This window comes from Rhinichthys klamathensis, unplaced genomic scaffold (genome assembly GCF_029890125.1).
Source record: "Rhinichthys klamathensis goyatoka isolate OS25496 unplaced genomic scaffold, OSU_Roscu_1.1 h1tg000776l_1, whole genome shotgun sequence".
Lineage (NCBI taxonomy): Eukaryota > Metazoa > Chordata > Actinopteri > Cypriniformes > Leuciscidae > Rhinichthys > Rhinichthys klamathensis.
Genome location: NW_026607175.1, coordinates 28,249 through 45,363, shown reverse-complemented (window position 1 = coordinate 45,363; position 17,115 = coordinate 28,249). Strand labels below are relative to the sequence as shown.

Sequence of the window (17,115 nt, the reverse complement as noted above, 5' to 3'; positions counted from 1 at the left end):
TTTTCCTTAATTTTAATTAACATTATTAATTGACAATGTAACATTATTCTCATCTGAATTATAAATAATTGATTTCTGTATAAAATAATACTACCATTTAAAAACACATTTGATTTTCTCTTTTAATCAATGTAGAATGTGTGAGATTAGTGCTCCGAGGACAAGACATGAAAACCAATGCAATATGATGAATGTCCAAAAGATGGGACCCACAGACTGTTTTGAAATGGAGTTGGATAAATATGTTCATTGTGCGGTCACACCAAACGCGAATAGAGCGTCAAATTCGCGTCTAGTTCGACGCTAGTCCAAAGCGAATAGGACGCGTGTATAAAGCCAACGTTTGAAGTGAACGCGCGTTCAGAGCTAAGCCGATGGTACAGATTATGTGTCCCTAAAGAACCCACGTATCTAACAGTAGTTCCGCATTACATTAATTAATTTGCACGCGAGTTTTATTTATTTTTATACCGTGTATTCTCCGTGAAAATTCGTGCACCGAACCGTGACACCCGCACCGTTTCGGTTCAATACGAATACATGTACCGTTCCACCCCTAATAAGTACCCTGTTACATCTTACAGATTTGTGTGTAGTTATTCAGTCAAACTGCACATCTGTATCTCCATAGCTGTTTTTACATATAGTCATTACGCCATAACAAGCAGTAACATACACTGGGCTCAAGACGTCAGAGACCCCTAGTAAAAATGGTTCTCTTGTGCCTTTTTTAATTTGCTGTAAAATGTGTAACACCCTCTTAGAAAAAAAAATCCTGTGAAGTCTGTGACCCCCCCCCCCGCCCGCCAAAAAAGAAAAAACTTTAATCAAAGTAAAAACGACCTCTTGACCAGTCGGCGTGCTCTACAGAAATGAGAGATGAAAGGATCCATCTGAGTGTGTTTGTATATGCGCGAGTGTGAGGCAGGGCAGACACGAGCTTCTCCATCAGACTTCTACGTTTGCTGCGACAACATCACAGTCAAAGTGGGCAGAATATAACGCATCATCCGTATTGCCTGTTCGACTGCTGAAATTCTTTCCAGATATACCACTTGTTGATCTTGTGAGGCCCCAAGTAGTTGAATTGCTTATAAGCCTTCGAGAAGGCCAGTTAGCCCCTCAGAGTGTCCGAATGGTCGGAGACCTTGTGTCGTATGGGCCACTGGGAAAGACAGTAAGATGAATTCATCCTGAGCTCTTTGCGGAGGTATATGTATTGGCCCACATGTCCAAAACACACTTTGCGGTCAATGGTTAAAGGTCAATGAGAATGGCAGCTATGAAATACGAAGAGGTAACAGAGGACAGTCCATTGGCTTGCCACAAGCCATTGGCCCGATTCCATGAGTCAAGTGATGCAATCAGTAGCCAAAACTTTTGGGAATGGTGGAAGTGGTATTCCATTGGTGCAGCATGTGAGCCGAAGGGGAAACTGCCAACCAGATGGGAAAGAAATGACTCTTGCTGAGGAGGGAGAACTCGAAATAGTAAGACAGGTACTCGCTTACATCATGGAGGACAACCACAGTAAAGAGCCGCATCGGCACGCTAAATATCCTTGGTTAGAAGACCCAGCTTCCTTGCCAAATAACAGGTGTGCAGTTGAGGCTACGTTCCTGAGAATGGAAAAACAATTAGCCAAAGAACCTGAATGGAAGGCTGCCTGTGCTGAGCTGAGCTGAGCTGTCCTGTTAATATTCAGGAGTGGTGTATGCCGCATTAGGAGACATTAATTCACTTTGGCTGGAAGACCGTGAGATGCATCTTCCTTTGATGAGAATCTGTGGATTAAGAGCTCAGTGAATATGCGGTCACAAGGGTCAATATTGGAGACCAGCCAGCAGGGTATGCGTTGAAACTGGCAATTTGCCATCCTTTTGTTCACCTTGAGGAAGAGCACAGAGTGCTCCAGCGTGACAGCAATGTTGATGACATTCTCAGGTCTCACAATGACCATCACCAGCTGAAGTCTATTGTGGCAAATGTAAAGTTGATCTTAAAAGCTGGAGGATTCTTTCTCAAGCCGTGGGTCCTCTCAGGTCGAAGTGGGAGGGTAGAATCTAAGGATAAGCCAGTTAAAATCAAAGAATAGACTATGGTTCTACCATACCAAATGTGTGACGATGACAATAAGGCACTTGATCAGGGCCATGATGTGGAAGAGAAAAAGCTCCATGTAATGACATTAGGGGTGTAACGATACACAAAATTGACGGTTTGGTTTTCCCACGGTTTTGACGTCTCGGTTCGGTTCGATTCGGTTCGGTTTAGAAAGCTAAAATTGCTTCTTTTTTTTCCTTTTCTTTTTTAAACAGTGGTTTAACGAAAAAATTGTCTTTGTCTTTAAATTAATTCAATTACAATTAAACGTTTCACAAGGATTAAAAAAAAAATCTGCTAAATCTGTAAACTATATAGGGAGCCGCACATTACTATAACATTAAAGGTTGTAGCCTAGACTTTTAACCTAAATTCAGATACTATTTATTTTTTAGATATAATAATCAACACACAACACATTGTATGAAAACATGTAAACTGAACACAAGGCAGTTTTTGCATTACTTGTGTTTTACTCTAATTTGTTATTGAAATATAATACTTTACACAGTTGTCATTTTCATGAAAGATATTTTAAACATACATTAAATAATCAAGATATCATTAACAGGTTAAGTAAAATTTAAAAAAGTAAAAAAGGCTAACATGGTGCAAGAGTTCATTTATAGGAACCATTTATAGGAAGTTGTGGACACTGAATCACTTGCCTGTTGAGGTAAATATAATGCTAGTGACAAGCTATGCTGTTTTATTGACGTCTTTCCGCTGCTGAAACACTGATTGAGCGATTACACGAGTTATGATGCCTTTCAGTAAGTATACTGCATCTTTCAACATACCTTCAGGTGTCCATTCCGTAACTGAGGAAGAGATGATCGCGTTTACCCGCGCGCCGCGTTGCCGTTTGAAATGCGATCTGTCACGCATTTGAAAAGCGATCTGTCACGCCACATCAAAGAGCGCCAAAACGCCATTTATTGTTTGAATTTCGTATCAAATAGACAAATTTGAAAGATTACACCTTGCTTATTATCGAAAGTAACAAAACACGGAGCTTGTTATTTGGTGTTAATGGTGGTTAGCTACAAAACTGAATTCGTTGTGTACTGTACACAAGACATGAGGTCCATTGAGCCGGGCTGGGCGGGGCCGGGGTAGCAGGGGGCGCGGAGGGGCGTGTTCGGTACGCAATGAGAGTATCGCGATTCGAATCGTGTGTTCTGTATCGCGGTTTTTCGGTTCGGTTCGAATATCGTTACACCCCTAAATGACATTAACCAATTTCTCAAAGAGAAGAATTGGTCAAAATCTCTCACAAGAGCAAGTCAGAAGACAAAGACCTTATCCACTGACATGTAGAGAGTTGTTGAGTCAGGCGTTGGGGATGTTCGATCCAGCAAGCCTAATGACTCCAGCCAAGCAGAAGGTAGCAATTCTAGTTTGATGACTGTTCCAAGTGGTAAAGGATGGAAGGGTTCCAATCAATGAGACCTGGGACACCGCCCTTTCCGATGTTCTCAGAGAAGATGCGATCAAGCTCTTTTAGGAGTATGTCCACCTTGGCCAAATTAAATTCTCTAAAGCTTTAACTGCTCCAAATGTCAATGATGAACCATGGGCAATAATGTATTCTGATGGAAGCGAAAACGCTTATGGTGCTGTAATGTATCTCAGATGGAACTCTGATCAGGGCTCAATGATCAAGCTTGTGGAGTCCAAAGCCAAACTCATTCCCTTAGATCATAAAGGAGATTCTGTCAAAGCAGAAATGTGTGAAGCAGTGTTTGCCACACGCCTGCGGAAGTCCTTTGAGCAGCATAGCCAGATTAGAGTTGGGAAATGGTACCACTTGGTTGATAGCCAAACAGTCCTTGTTGCTATACAGCGAGAAAGCTAAGGCTATAAAACGTTCTTCGCTAACACAATTGGAGAGATCCAAGGAATCACTAAGGTGCAAGAGTGGTGGTGGAGACCAGGTCCACAAAACATTGCTTACGTGATCATTGGAGGGCCGAGTCCTCAAGACCTTGATGAAAATTCAGAGTGGCAAAATGGACCAATTTTCCATAGCTTGTCAGGAAGTGAGTGACCAATTAAGTCTGGTAAGGATCTAGCAGCTACTCCCCAATAAAGCATCAGTAAGCTTCAAAAGAAGACATTTGCGGCTTCACTGACCAGGTCAAAAACTAAAACTGCAGATATCGACTGAAGGATCCAGGCAAAGTGAGGATCACATCAAAAAGTCCAAGCTGAATAGAGGAGACCACCTGCAGGATCAGCTGTTCAAAACATGTGTAATATGGAGCATTTCAGTGATCTGACCCAACTACTCAAAATAGTAGCGTGGGTTTGGAGAGCAGCAAAAAAGTTCCTTGGCAGGACTAGGACCCTAAACAACCCAAAGTGGGAGGCAGTCTCTTCAGGAGGAACCATCTCGGTGAGAGAAAGAGAAGATGCCCTGCGAGCCATTTTATTTATTTTATTTATTTGCTGCGCAAGAAGGTATAACCTTCCCAAACACCACCAGAGAAAGGCTGGTAGTCTATAAGGATGCAGATTATGGGCTGTTGGTTTGCGGTGGCAGAGTGCAGGTCTTATCAGCAAAGAAGAACAAGTTGTCATCCCGATCCCGACCCTACAGAGTCTGGGTGTCCACACTGCTAGTCCGAAAATCACATGGAGAAAGCCACAAGGGATTGACAGAAACTCTGCTTAGGATTAGAAAAGCCTGGGTCATTACAGGCAGGAGAATAGCCCAGAAGGGTTGTCGAAAGTTGTGTTTAGTGTAGAAAAAGCAAAGAAATGTCAGCAAGTGATGGGTGATTTGCCACCAGAGAGATCGCAGCCTGCTGCACCTTTTGAGTTTACAACAGTAGGGGCCAGATTTACTAACAGCTTCATCAGCGCAAACCCTCTTTTGGCGTTAAAAAGCTACTGTTTTACTAAAGACACGCAGTGCAAAATTAGCGCTGAAGAGGCGTGGACTGAGTTGTTTTTGCTGCTGACCTTATTCCATGTGCGTTTGTAGGAGTTTCCCTTTCAGACGCAAAATTTATGGGAGGAGAGTATTTAAACGAATCACGCAACATCTTAATCCATTTTGCGACATGGCTGCAATTGTTGCTGCTTGGAGGAGACACTGCAGAGAACAGAGAGAGCGTGGTAGAAGGGAGAAAATATTTTCCACTAGTATTAATTTCTTTAGAATGCCAGAGGAAGACGTTATCCGAACATATCGTTTGCCAAGCCATGTTATTTTTAATTTGCTGCAGGAAATAAAAGACGACTTGGAACCCTCAACTACAAGGAGTCATGCAATACCGGGTGCATCAAAACTTCTTGCAACCCTTCATTTTTTGTCCTCTGGTTTTTTCCAACGTACTGTGGCTTCTTTAGCTGGGATTTCACAGTCTGCATTTTCACCTGCGTTATCCGTGGTCCCAATGCTAATTTGCACTGCTCTTGGTAGATTGCGTTGGTCATTATGTAAATTATTGGACTCCGTCTGTGTTCTTAAATTTGCGCGTCAGCAGTAGATCACGTGCAAAACTTGTCACTCTCATCGGCGCATTTGTAGAATTGCGCTCTCACGCCAATTTGCCCTGATTAGTAAATCTGGCCCTAGATCTCTTTGAACCCTACTATGTGAAAGATGACGTCAAGAAAAGAATATCACTGAAGGTCTGGGGTGTCGATTTTTTGCTGTATGTCGAGTAGAGCAATTCATGCAGAACTGGCTAACAATCAACCGAAAGCTTTTTAATGGCAGTTTAAAGATTTGCTGTAGCCAGGGGCTATCCCAGGAAGATCTATTCAGATCTATATACCAATTTAATTGGAGCAAAACTGGTTTAAATGGAACTGTACAAATTCATTGAGGACATGGACAAGTCTGGTCTAAAGGAAAATCCTGCAATAAATGGAACGGAGTGGATTTGGAAAATCCATCCAGCCGATTCTCCACATAGGAATGGAGCTGAGGAAGATGCAGTGCACAATGTCAAGAGTAAAATCCGAAATTGCAGCCAATCTCGCTAACGAATGGCAATCGATGCCTGGGTACAAACCCAGGAAGATCATATCCAGTACAGGACACCCAATGCACTATTGTTAGGGCAAGCGGTGGTGATGTAAAGACATTTTTTGTACCCTTTCAAATGTCTCCAAGCAATGCAGTCGTTGAGGATAAAGTCTGGAGCCAGAGCTTGCAGGTCCTAACTTGTTCTTAATAAGCAAGTGGCGTTGCATTTACAGGAACGTTGTCTGGATAGCAGATCAAAATGCATTTAGGGGGGAATTTAAGCTTAGCAGAGTAATTAGTGCTAATCCAGACAGCAAAGGAATAGTAAGAGATGTCAATGTCTGAACCTTCCCAAGTTATCGTGTTCCTATCACAAAGCCCTTGAAAGCGACGGCAAACTACCCAGTGTCCATGGGACCCAAGGAGAACAACCCAAGTACTTCACATCGATGTCAGATGACGGGTTGTCCTCCTGTTTGTTTCTCAACTGGGTAGTTCACTTGTATCTATTATCCCAACCTGTCTAGCCGGTGACAACCAATGCCTCAAAGCATTGAGATTGCCTAGTGTACCTCAGGAAGATCCAGTGGGAGGCATCAAGTCAAACTGGAATAGCCTGGTTAAAGGGCATATTGCAGGTTAGAGGACCCAACGAGTCAATGTATAGAAAAATAATGTAGGAACTAGACTTTCTTTAAAATATACTTATAAATACACTACATACGCTTCTGGAGTCGTTTTTGTGAGAAAATTTTACTTCCGCGTCTGAAAATGGGCGTGACGTAACGGGCGGGAGAGCGGTCGATTCAGACAACAGGAAAACAATGGATCGCAATGACATTTCGGACGCTGAGGAAGTACTTACTCGTATGACGGAGTCGGACCACACAGCCATACAATTATGAGCCTGCTATGCTGCCAAGAGAGCAGGACTAATGTCAGACAGAACGGTCAGAGACACATTGAGTTGTGGTGTGAGGAGAACCAGTGGAGAACAGGACAGGTGTCTTCGTGAGAGACGTGCTTATAGATACACGTTCGCTAACGATATACACTGTGCTCACAATATTGGACAGATTATTACCATCGTATATCAGGCCAGCAGACATTAGTATGTTTAGGGTAGATGTATACTATTAAATGTATAAAAACTATACTTGAGTATATTTGTATTGTACTAAAAACATACTCAAGTATATTTTTAATACATATTTTTCACCTGGGTTATAACATAAACAGAAAATTAAAGATTTGAATATTTAAACAACCTAGTAATTTTGTTTTTCAATCACAAGTTGCCTCTATTTAGGGCATGACTACCTATATAACTCTATTTGATGCAATTGGTACAGTATAAGACGATCAATATTCTTGCTTCGGCATCCCATATGTTGAACTCCATCATATCGCCGAGATGATAATCCTCCGATCTGAAGTGAACGCTACACACGATCTGAAGTGAACGCTACACACGATCTGAAGTGAACACTACACACGATCTGAAGTGAACGCTACACACGATCTGAAGTGAACGCTACACACGATCTGAAGTGAACGCTACACACGATCTGAAGTGAACACTACACACGATCTGAAGTGAACGCTACACACGATCTGAAGTGAACGCTACACACGATCTGAAGTGAACGCTACACACGATCTGAAGTGAACGCTACACACGATCTGAAGTGAACGCTACACACGATCTGAAGTGAACGCTACACACGATCTGAAGTGAACGCTACACACGATCTGAAGTGAACGCTACACACGATCTGAAGTGAACGCTACACACGATCTGAAGTGAACGCTACACACGATCTGAAGTGAACGCTACACACGATCTGAAGTGAACACTACACACGATCTGAAGTGAACGCTACACACGATCTGAAGTGAACGCTACACACGATCTGAAGTGAACGCTACACACGATCTGAAGTGAACGCTACACACGATCTGAAGTGAACACTACACACGATCTGAAGTGAACGCTACACACGATCTGAAGTGAACGCTACACACGATCTGAAGTGAACACTACACACGATCTGAAGTGAACGCTACACACGATCTGAAGTGAACGCTACACACGATCTGAAGTGAACGCTACACACGATCTGAAGTGAACGCTACACACGATCTGAAGTGAACGCTACACACGATCTGAAGTGAACGCTACACACGATCTGAAGTGAACACTACACACGATCTGAAGTGAACACTACACACGATCTGAAGTGAACGCTACACACGATCTGAAGTGAACACTACACACGATCTGAAGTGAACGCTACACACGATCTGAAGTGAACGCTACACACGATCTGAAGTGAACGCTACACACGATCTGAAGTGAACGCTACACACGATCTGAAGTGAACACTACACACGATCTGAAGTGAACGCTACACACGATCTGAAGTGAACACTACACACGATCTGAAGTGAACGCTACACACGATCTGAAGTGAACGCTACACACGATCTGAAGTGAACGCTACACACGATCTGAAGTGAACGCTACACACGATCTGAAGTGAACACTACACACGATCTGAAGTGAACGCTACACACGATCTGAAGTGAACGCTACACACGATCTGAAGTGAACGCTACACACGATCTGAAGTGAACGCTACACACGATCTGAAGTGAACGCTACACACGATCTGAAGTGAACGCTACACACGATCTGAAGTGAACGCTACACACGATCTGAAGTGAACGCTACACACGACCTGAAGTGAACGCTACACACAATCTGAAGTGAACGCTACACACGATCTGAAGTGAACGCTACACACGATCTGAAGTGAACGCTACACACGATCTGAAGTGAACGCTACACACGACCTGAAGTGAACACTACACACGATCTGAAGTGAACGCTACACACGATCTGAAGTGAACGCTACACACGATCTGAAGTGAACGCTACACACGATCTGAAGTGAACGCTACACACGATCTGAAGTGAACGCTACACACGATCTGAAGTGAACGCTACACACGATCTGAAGTGAACACTACACACGATCTGAAGTGAACGCTACACACGATCTGAAGTGAACGCTACACACGATCTGAAGTGAACGCTACACACGATCTGAAGTGAACGCTACACACGATCTGAAGTGAACGCTACACACGATCTGAAGTGAACGCTACACACGATCTGAAGTGAACACTACACACGATCTGAAGTGAACGCTACACACGATCTGAAGTGAACACTACACACGATCTGAAGTGAACGCTACACACGATCTGAAGTGAACGCTACACACGATCTGAAGTGAACACTACACACGATCTGAAGTGAACGCTACACACGATCTGAAGTGAACGCTACACACGATCTGAAGTGAACGCTACACACGACCGCGGTTCTCGAAGCCGATGCGGAAGAGAAATCCCGTCTCTTCACCGGCACACACCGCACCAGGCACGAAAGATATACAGCACCGTCCTTTTTCTTGTTATGGAAACCTGTGGACTCGATGTCCTGACAGGCCGGAGTTTTTGCAACCTCCACAAACAATAATTTACCATGACGATGATAAATTAAAATACAAAAACTACCGAAAACACACTGACTCACGGCCGCTCTCACTGAAGCCTACTCTGCACTGAGCCGAGGCTGAGGCTCCCTAGCGGGACGTAAAATGACGCGATGTTGAAAAAAAAAAGCCGTTTTTACGAGCAGTCCAAGAAACGCGCACTTTATCTACTAAATTAGTGCCCTTATGTTGTTTTAAAACATTTTAAATCCTGCATTAACTTTTCATATGGTATTTTCATACAAGGTTATATAATAATTTAGATTTTGTTTTACCTGCAATATGCTCTTTAATTACCTAACGCATCCTCAGATTCTGGAGCGGCAGCCGGTGAGGAGTTTATTAATATTTTATTTTAGTGAACAAAGGATGTTTACCGATATTAAGATGTTGGCGGTGGCCTAGTCAATCACGGAGCATGTAATAACTGCACATAATATAAAAACTGCACATAATGTAATAAGTATTACATTATTTTGTGATAAAATGTTCATAATTAAATACTAAAATCTTAAGCTCATAATGCAATAACATTTTTTACATTATGAGAAATTTATTACATTATAAACTCACCAAAAACATAAAAATATTAGTATTGCATTACAGTACATTAAAAAAACTATATCAAGTCTCCATAATGTAACAGATTTAAATATTCATGCAATTATTATAATATCATTATTATTATTGTTGTTATTATTAATAAACAAAGCATTTATATTCCTTTACAGTACATTTTAAAAATCTAAATCCAGTTTTAAACCTCCTACAAAATCCACCAGATTACTGATACTACAACTAGTAGTAGTAGTTGATTAAAGGTGCAGAAGTTCAGGTTTTATCTTTCTTCTTTTTTACATCACAAAAACAAACCGTTTTAGCAGGGAGGTGTTTGTTAGAGTTAGTTAGATTGTTAGTTGTACTATATTTTTCAACATGCACTCTGATGTACAATCAGGCTTTGTTTTGCTGTAACTTATATTAAAGTGAAGAAATGTTTGCTTAACTTGTGCTCTGTGCTGCCGTTGGCTGAAGCAGATAGCATGTTTTATCACACACACACACACACACACGCACACACACACACACTCTCACACACACACACACACATGCGCGCTCACACACACACACATACACAGTATCTCTCACGCACACACACACACACACACGCACCCACACACACTCACTCTCTCTCTCTCTCTCTCTCTCTCTTACGCGCGCACACACACACACACGCGCACACACACACACACGTACACACAGACACACACACACACACAGTCTCTCACACACACACACACACACACACACACACATATTACACACACACACACGCGCGCGCACACACACACACCATCTCTCACGTGCACACACACACACACACACAATTACTCTCACTCTCTCTCTCTCTCTTACGCGCACACACACACACACACACACACACACACACACACACACACACACTCACACAATCTCTCACGCACACACACACACACACACACATCATTGCTATATTGATACTGTGGGGTTTTCTTCACAACACACTGTTTGTCATTTAACAGTGTGTATACAAGAAGTAGTAGTGATAATAATAATAATAGTACTATTCTGGTGGATTTTGTTGGCAGGTTAAGACTGGATTTAGATTTTTAAAAATGTACTGTAAGGGAATACTAATTTTATTTCATTTTAAAAGCTATTACAATTATGAAAATATTACATGGTTTTGGTGAGTTTATAATGTAATAAATTTCTCATAATGTAAAATTGTTAAAACATTATGAGCTTAAGGTTTTATTTGTTTTGATAAAATTATTACATTATGAACATTTTATTACAATTACAATGTAATACTTATTACATTATGTGCAGTTATTACATGATGAGCTGCTACAGATCATGACCTACTTTCTTATATGAACGGAACTGTTTACATCTAGCGCGGAAACTTGTATTTTAAGCACTGATTGTTTGTGGCCTTTGAACTGTTTACTGAGCAATAGCACAGCAAATGTTAGTTATGAGAATTTATTGCACCCTTGTTTGTATTCACTTTAATGTTGTTTTAGCTCAGTTATTGTGGAATGTTCTTTGGTAAATTTAAAATGTCAAAGTTGCATTTTAATCTGTAAAATCTTTAAACATTTATAATAATTGTTTAATATGACATTTTATATACTGCTTTTGTATTAAGCTGAAATTTATGACAGCGTTGAGTAAAGACTGTGTGATTTACATCTGATGAGAACTACTGTAACAGTAATTCTTGTCTAAAAAGCATTTATTTACAAAAGTATTTTGTTTCTGTTTAAAGGTTTTTCACTTTTCATTACCTTTTACAAATGAATGTTGGAATAAAAGAAGAGTGAAATCCAGTTCGAAATCTCCTTGTTAATGTGTTAATCCCAATCAAGCTGGGAAGTTATGAGCACAAACCAGTAGCTTGACAATGCTTTATAACAAAAGGAGAAATGTCTCAAATTAATGCTTTCATGCTTAAAAGGTTATTTCAAATTGTATCTAGTGATAAAGTATGTTTACAAGCTGTTTAAAATATAATCGAAATAAAAAACTAATTGAAAAAAATTATACTAAATCCATAAAATGATCCCATGAAGGTTCGTTATATGAGGAAGGTTCTACAGCAGTGTACTAAAGTCATGTCTGGAGGGAGATGTGTTTAAATGACCCTACAAGTTCATTAAACCATCAAAATATGAGGAAAATATTTTATATTTTTGAGATATTTTAAATACAAGGGAAGACCAAAACACTAAACTTGGTTAAGGTGTTTATTTGACAAAATTATTTGGCAAAAAAAATACAAACTACAACTACAGGTTTTATTTTATTACGGTATGCCAAACAAAATACACAGAAAAACAAAAAGCTGACAGGAAAAAGCAAACATTGACAACAACATGATCAATTACTAATATTTAGTTGGTTCTCTCTTGTTTTTGCATGTGTTCATAATTTATGGCCAAAAATTATGTCAGCATAATTTGGCATGTTTCATTGCGTTATTATCAGGAATAAAACAATCGACTCCAAGCACAAGTATGCAATATGCTTACAAAAATGTTTTACAAATTTTTTATAATATTTGAAATGTAAATTTTCCTAGGCCGGACATCACTTTTGGCCACTACTAAATATAGAACCTTTTTAGTGTACATAACAATGCAAATGTAGAGTTAACAATTATGTGAAAAGCTTGACTTTTTGTGAATGTCTCAGTATTTGTTGTGTCTCTTTTCTATGTTCCACAGCAGAGCATTTGTACAAAGAGTCACACGATTAATGTCATATATTTGCTTGTTTGATTAGAAATATGGCAGAAACTTAAATCATAGCATTTTATTGTTAAAAGAACGTTATTACTGGGTTCAAACTAATTTAGAGATTTTGATGTGGTCTCACACTCTTGGTCCCAAATGTGTTTTGTATTTAAAGATGTAAAGGTCTTCCAGTATTTGTTTTGTGGTAAGACTGAGATGTTTGTGCTGACTTTTCTATGATCAGCATTTTGTTGGTTATGAGTTGGTTTTTAGTCATGCGGGAATCAAATACTTAAAAAAAAAAAACACAACCATTTATATAATTGCGGTTCACAACGTAATTTCGGGAGGAGTGAACCCATCTTATCTTTCAATTAACCGCCAAAGCAGCCGCTCACCTCGCTCCGGCATCAGCTGTTCTGGCGTCCCTCCACCTCCCCAGCTCCACCTGCATACTTTAGGCATCTTGTTACCGTACTCCTCCTCCAAGCATCAGTAGTCCCACTGGGGGTTTATCTAAGATCTAAGCTCGAGTTGAAGCTGCTTCCTCGAGCCCCTCCACTGCAAGCCAAATACGCTCAACCTTATCAGCTTAAAGATTATATGGGCAAAGGAACTCGTAAAAAGCAGTATCATATTTTAAAGTGAATATTATATCATGTGAATGGACCTGCCGCTCACTCGCTCACTCTCTCCTGTTAGGTTTGCCGTTTCGATTGGATACTGTGCCTTGTCTCTGAACACGTCCAGTCTACATGGAAACATCTTCCTGAACTGCTTCTTGTCGGCAGTGGTGGAGGTGCCGGCGCTCCTCATGGCCTGGCTGATGCTCCGCCGCCTGCCACGCCGCCTCTGCTTGTCCTCCACCCTGTCACTCGGAGGACTGCTTCTTCTCTTCATTCACCTCATACCACAACGTGAGAAATTTAACTGTAATCTGGTATGCAAGATATTCATTAAAACATCAGTTTCAGCAGAAATATTGAATAGAAGGTTTAGTGTTACCTTTTGATTGTGTTTAACCCTTATGCTGTGTTGAAAATCATGTAACGCTTTTTGTTTTCTCAGTCAAAAATGACCGGCCTTTTAAAAATAGCTTATAAATATCTAGTTATGCTATATTATCACCAAATATTACATCTTTTTGTCAGCTTGTTTCAATTAGGACAGTTTTGGTGTTTCTTTTTGGAACTGATTGATCGTTGGCCTCATTGATCTGACGATAAAGTGTGTGTGTGTGTGTGTGTGTGTGTGTGTGTGTGTGTGTGTGTGTGTGTGTGTGTGTGTGCGCGTGCGTGTGTGCGTGCGTGCGTGGGTGCATGTGTGTGTGTGTGTGTGTGTGTGAGTGTGAGTGTGTGTACAAGTTTATATTACATTGTTGGATCCAACCAGCAGTCCCCACGAGGGACTAAATTATGTTTTCTTTTTTGAAAATGTAGAATTGCAGAAAGTTTTCTGTGATGGACAGGTTTAGGGATAGTGTTAGGGGATAGAAAATACAGTTTGTACAGTATAAAGATCATTATGCCTATGGGGAATCCCCACAAAGATAGCTAAACCGAGTATTTATGTATGTGTGTGTGTGTGTGTGTGTGTGTGTGTGTGTGTGTGTGTGTGTGTGTGTGTATGTGTGTGTGTGTGTGTGTATGTGTGTGTGTGTGTGTGTGTGTGTGTGTGTGTGGTCCTGGAAAACCCTATGTTATGGGAACAAAATTTCCCCACAAGGATGACAATATCTGAAATCCTTGTCCTAGTGGGGAAATTATTTGGTCCCCATGAGGAAAACAGCTTATAACTGTCAGTAACACTATTCCCACCACACAAGCTCCAAGCCCTAAGAAGAATGGAGCTCAAGGTCTGGTAAGGTCAACCTGACATTACGCCAGACATTATCTCTAAGGGAATACTGGCACAAGAAAACACTAGTTTCCTCGCCTCATGACCTCATGTCACTCTTGACCTAAGGGAGTTGTCTACTTAAGGGACCCGCTATCAGGGTGGAGCAAGCTTCACCCTTAATGTTGACTCATGAAGGGCCGTCTGCTTGTAAACTCAACCTGTTGGGAGGCAGCAATGCATCATGAAACATAAGGAAACTGCCTACTTAGAAATACGCCACTAGGGGGACGGCATTCCTTAAATACATGTAAGGTGATCTGGTTCAACCCCTAAACACCACTCAACCCCTAAAATGCTCCACCCCGTCTGATCTAAGCCCCTTTCACACAGAGATTCCGGAAAATACACGGATAAAGCGACCCGGGATTTGACCCGGGATCGTTCGATTTTGGTTCATTCACACTGCCAGTGATTTTCCAGAATCAGAGAGTGCAGTGCGTTCACACACAACCCGTAAAAATCCCGTAAAGACACGTGACATCGATGTGACATGTAATGTCTCAGCAGCGTGTATAGTTTGCTTATGAGCTGCGATCTCTCTCTGGAGAAACCACGCTTGTGCATTTTTTTCTCTGATTCAATCATAAACTAGCGCATTACGTACCGTTTCACTAGCCTGCTTTCACTTCACTTCAGCGTCATCATTACGACACGGCATTGGTTGCCGCTTTTGTTCACACAGCGCGCGTTCCGGGACTGATCCCGCCAATGTTACTAGGTCCCCAATCCGGCATCGATCCCGGCATCAATCCCGGGTCGTGTTTGCGTTCACACAGAAGGCGTTCTGGCAATTTCCCGGGATCAACGCGATGTGTGAAAGGGGCTCTAAAGTCAGCATCTCGCAAGGCCAGCACTCAACCAGTGAGAAGGAAAGCAAAGCTCAAGGCAATAACCACTTCTCACCAGGGCCCAGAGATGGGTTCTCCGAGGAGCTGAGGACTCAGCACATAGACCCTCTGAGTGAGGGGAGTCCAACACTCACCCAAGACTGTGATCCCCAACTTAGACTAGGCTAGAAATGGGGATGAGTATTAGCCGTGCTATAGTCTCCAAAGTCTGCCTGAGCCGGAACAGAGCATGGAGGACCCAAGAGAAGGTATTCCAGCAACTTGGAGGGTACACTCCATCACAGCCCCTGCAGTCTGGGGATCATCTCGAGCTCTCTTGTGGTAGCAGAGAACCTACTTACAGATCCCAAAGAGGAGGCCCAGGCTCAACCACATTATCGGTCTCTGGCGCACACAAGGATACTGCCCAAGTGGGGGAGGCTGTTTCTACTTCGTTGCTTACACAAGTCTGCTTAAAAACCCATTATAGGGGAGGCGGCTATGACCTTGCGAATTTGCGAAAGCTTGTATCCTAGGGAAACTGCCTATAGAAGAGCCCAAATAGGGAGGCAGTTTCATTTAGGTAAATGAAGGAGCCTCCTACTAAGGAGACCACGATTTTCGGGGAGGTAGCTATGACTTCATAACCATCATGTAGCGGCCTGGTTAAAAGACTCCTATAGGAGGAGGCGGCTAACCTTGAATCTTCAGCATATCACAAAAAGGGAGATCGCGAGTGCTCAAAACTGTGACAAGGACCTTGCTTAGAACCCATAATGGTGAGGGTGCAACTCATTCTACCAGCCTAGATGGGGCTTTCTATAAAGCTTACACCATTTGGGGAAGCCCACACCCTGGTAAACACAAGGAAGCTTCCTACTTACAGGACCCAACACTAGGGGGAGGAAGATACCACTTTGTTGGTAATAAGGATCTTCTTACTTAAAGGAAACCCCTAGGGGTGAGGATACTCAAGTCAAGCCAAGTCACCATTTTTTATATAGTGCTTTTTACAATACTACATTAAATACATGTGAAGGAACTTCCTAATTACCTTTTTAGGGAAGGAAGCTACACTTCATGACCTAAAGGAGCCGTCTACTCAAGGGATCCACAAAGGGACAGCTACAACCTTAGTATAATACAATGACTTGTTAAGGGGCCGCCTACTTAAAAGCCCAACCTTTGGGGAGGCAGCCACAGCTTTACGAACATAAGAGAGCTACCTAATAAGGTACTGACCAATAGGGGGAGGCAGCTTCAACCTTTACTGCAATGGCTCTTCCCTTTTTGTTGTGAACCGCAGCCCCCAATGGAGGCGGCTACCATAAGGGAGCTTGAAAACTGGGAACGAAGACCTTCCTAAACCTCAAAGGAGAAGTTCACTCCGCCAGCTTAACAGAATAAGGGAGCCTCTTTAAAAAGATTCAGGGGTGAAGATTCTCCACTACTTAGCCCAA

At 41.8% G+C, this 17,115-nt stretch overlaps 1 protein-coding gene across 1 annotated transcript in view; it reads left to right on the top strand.

Moving 5' to 3' along the window:
* Positions 1-17,115, top strand: part of slc22a21 (solute carrier family 22 member 21) — a 40,873-nt gene that overhangs the window by 20,259 nt on the left and 3,499 nt on the right. The window contains exon 7 of the mRNA XM_056243086.1: positions 13,632-13,846. Within this exon, the coding sequence (XP_056099061.1) occupies positions 13,632-13,846 (215 nt within the window). The remainder of the gene's footprint in view (positions 1-13,631; positions 13,847-17,115) is intronic.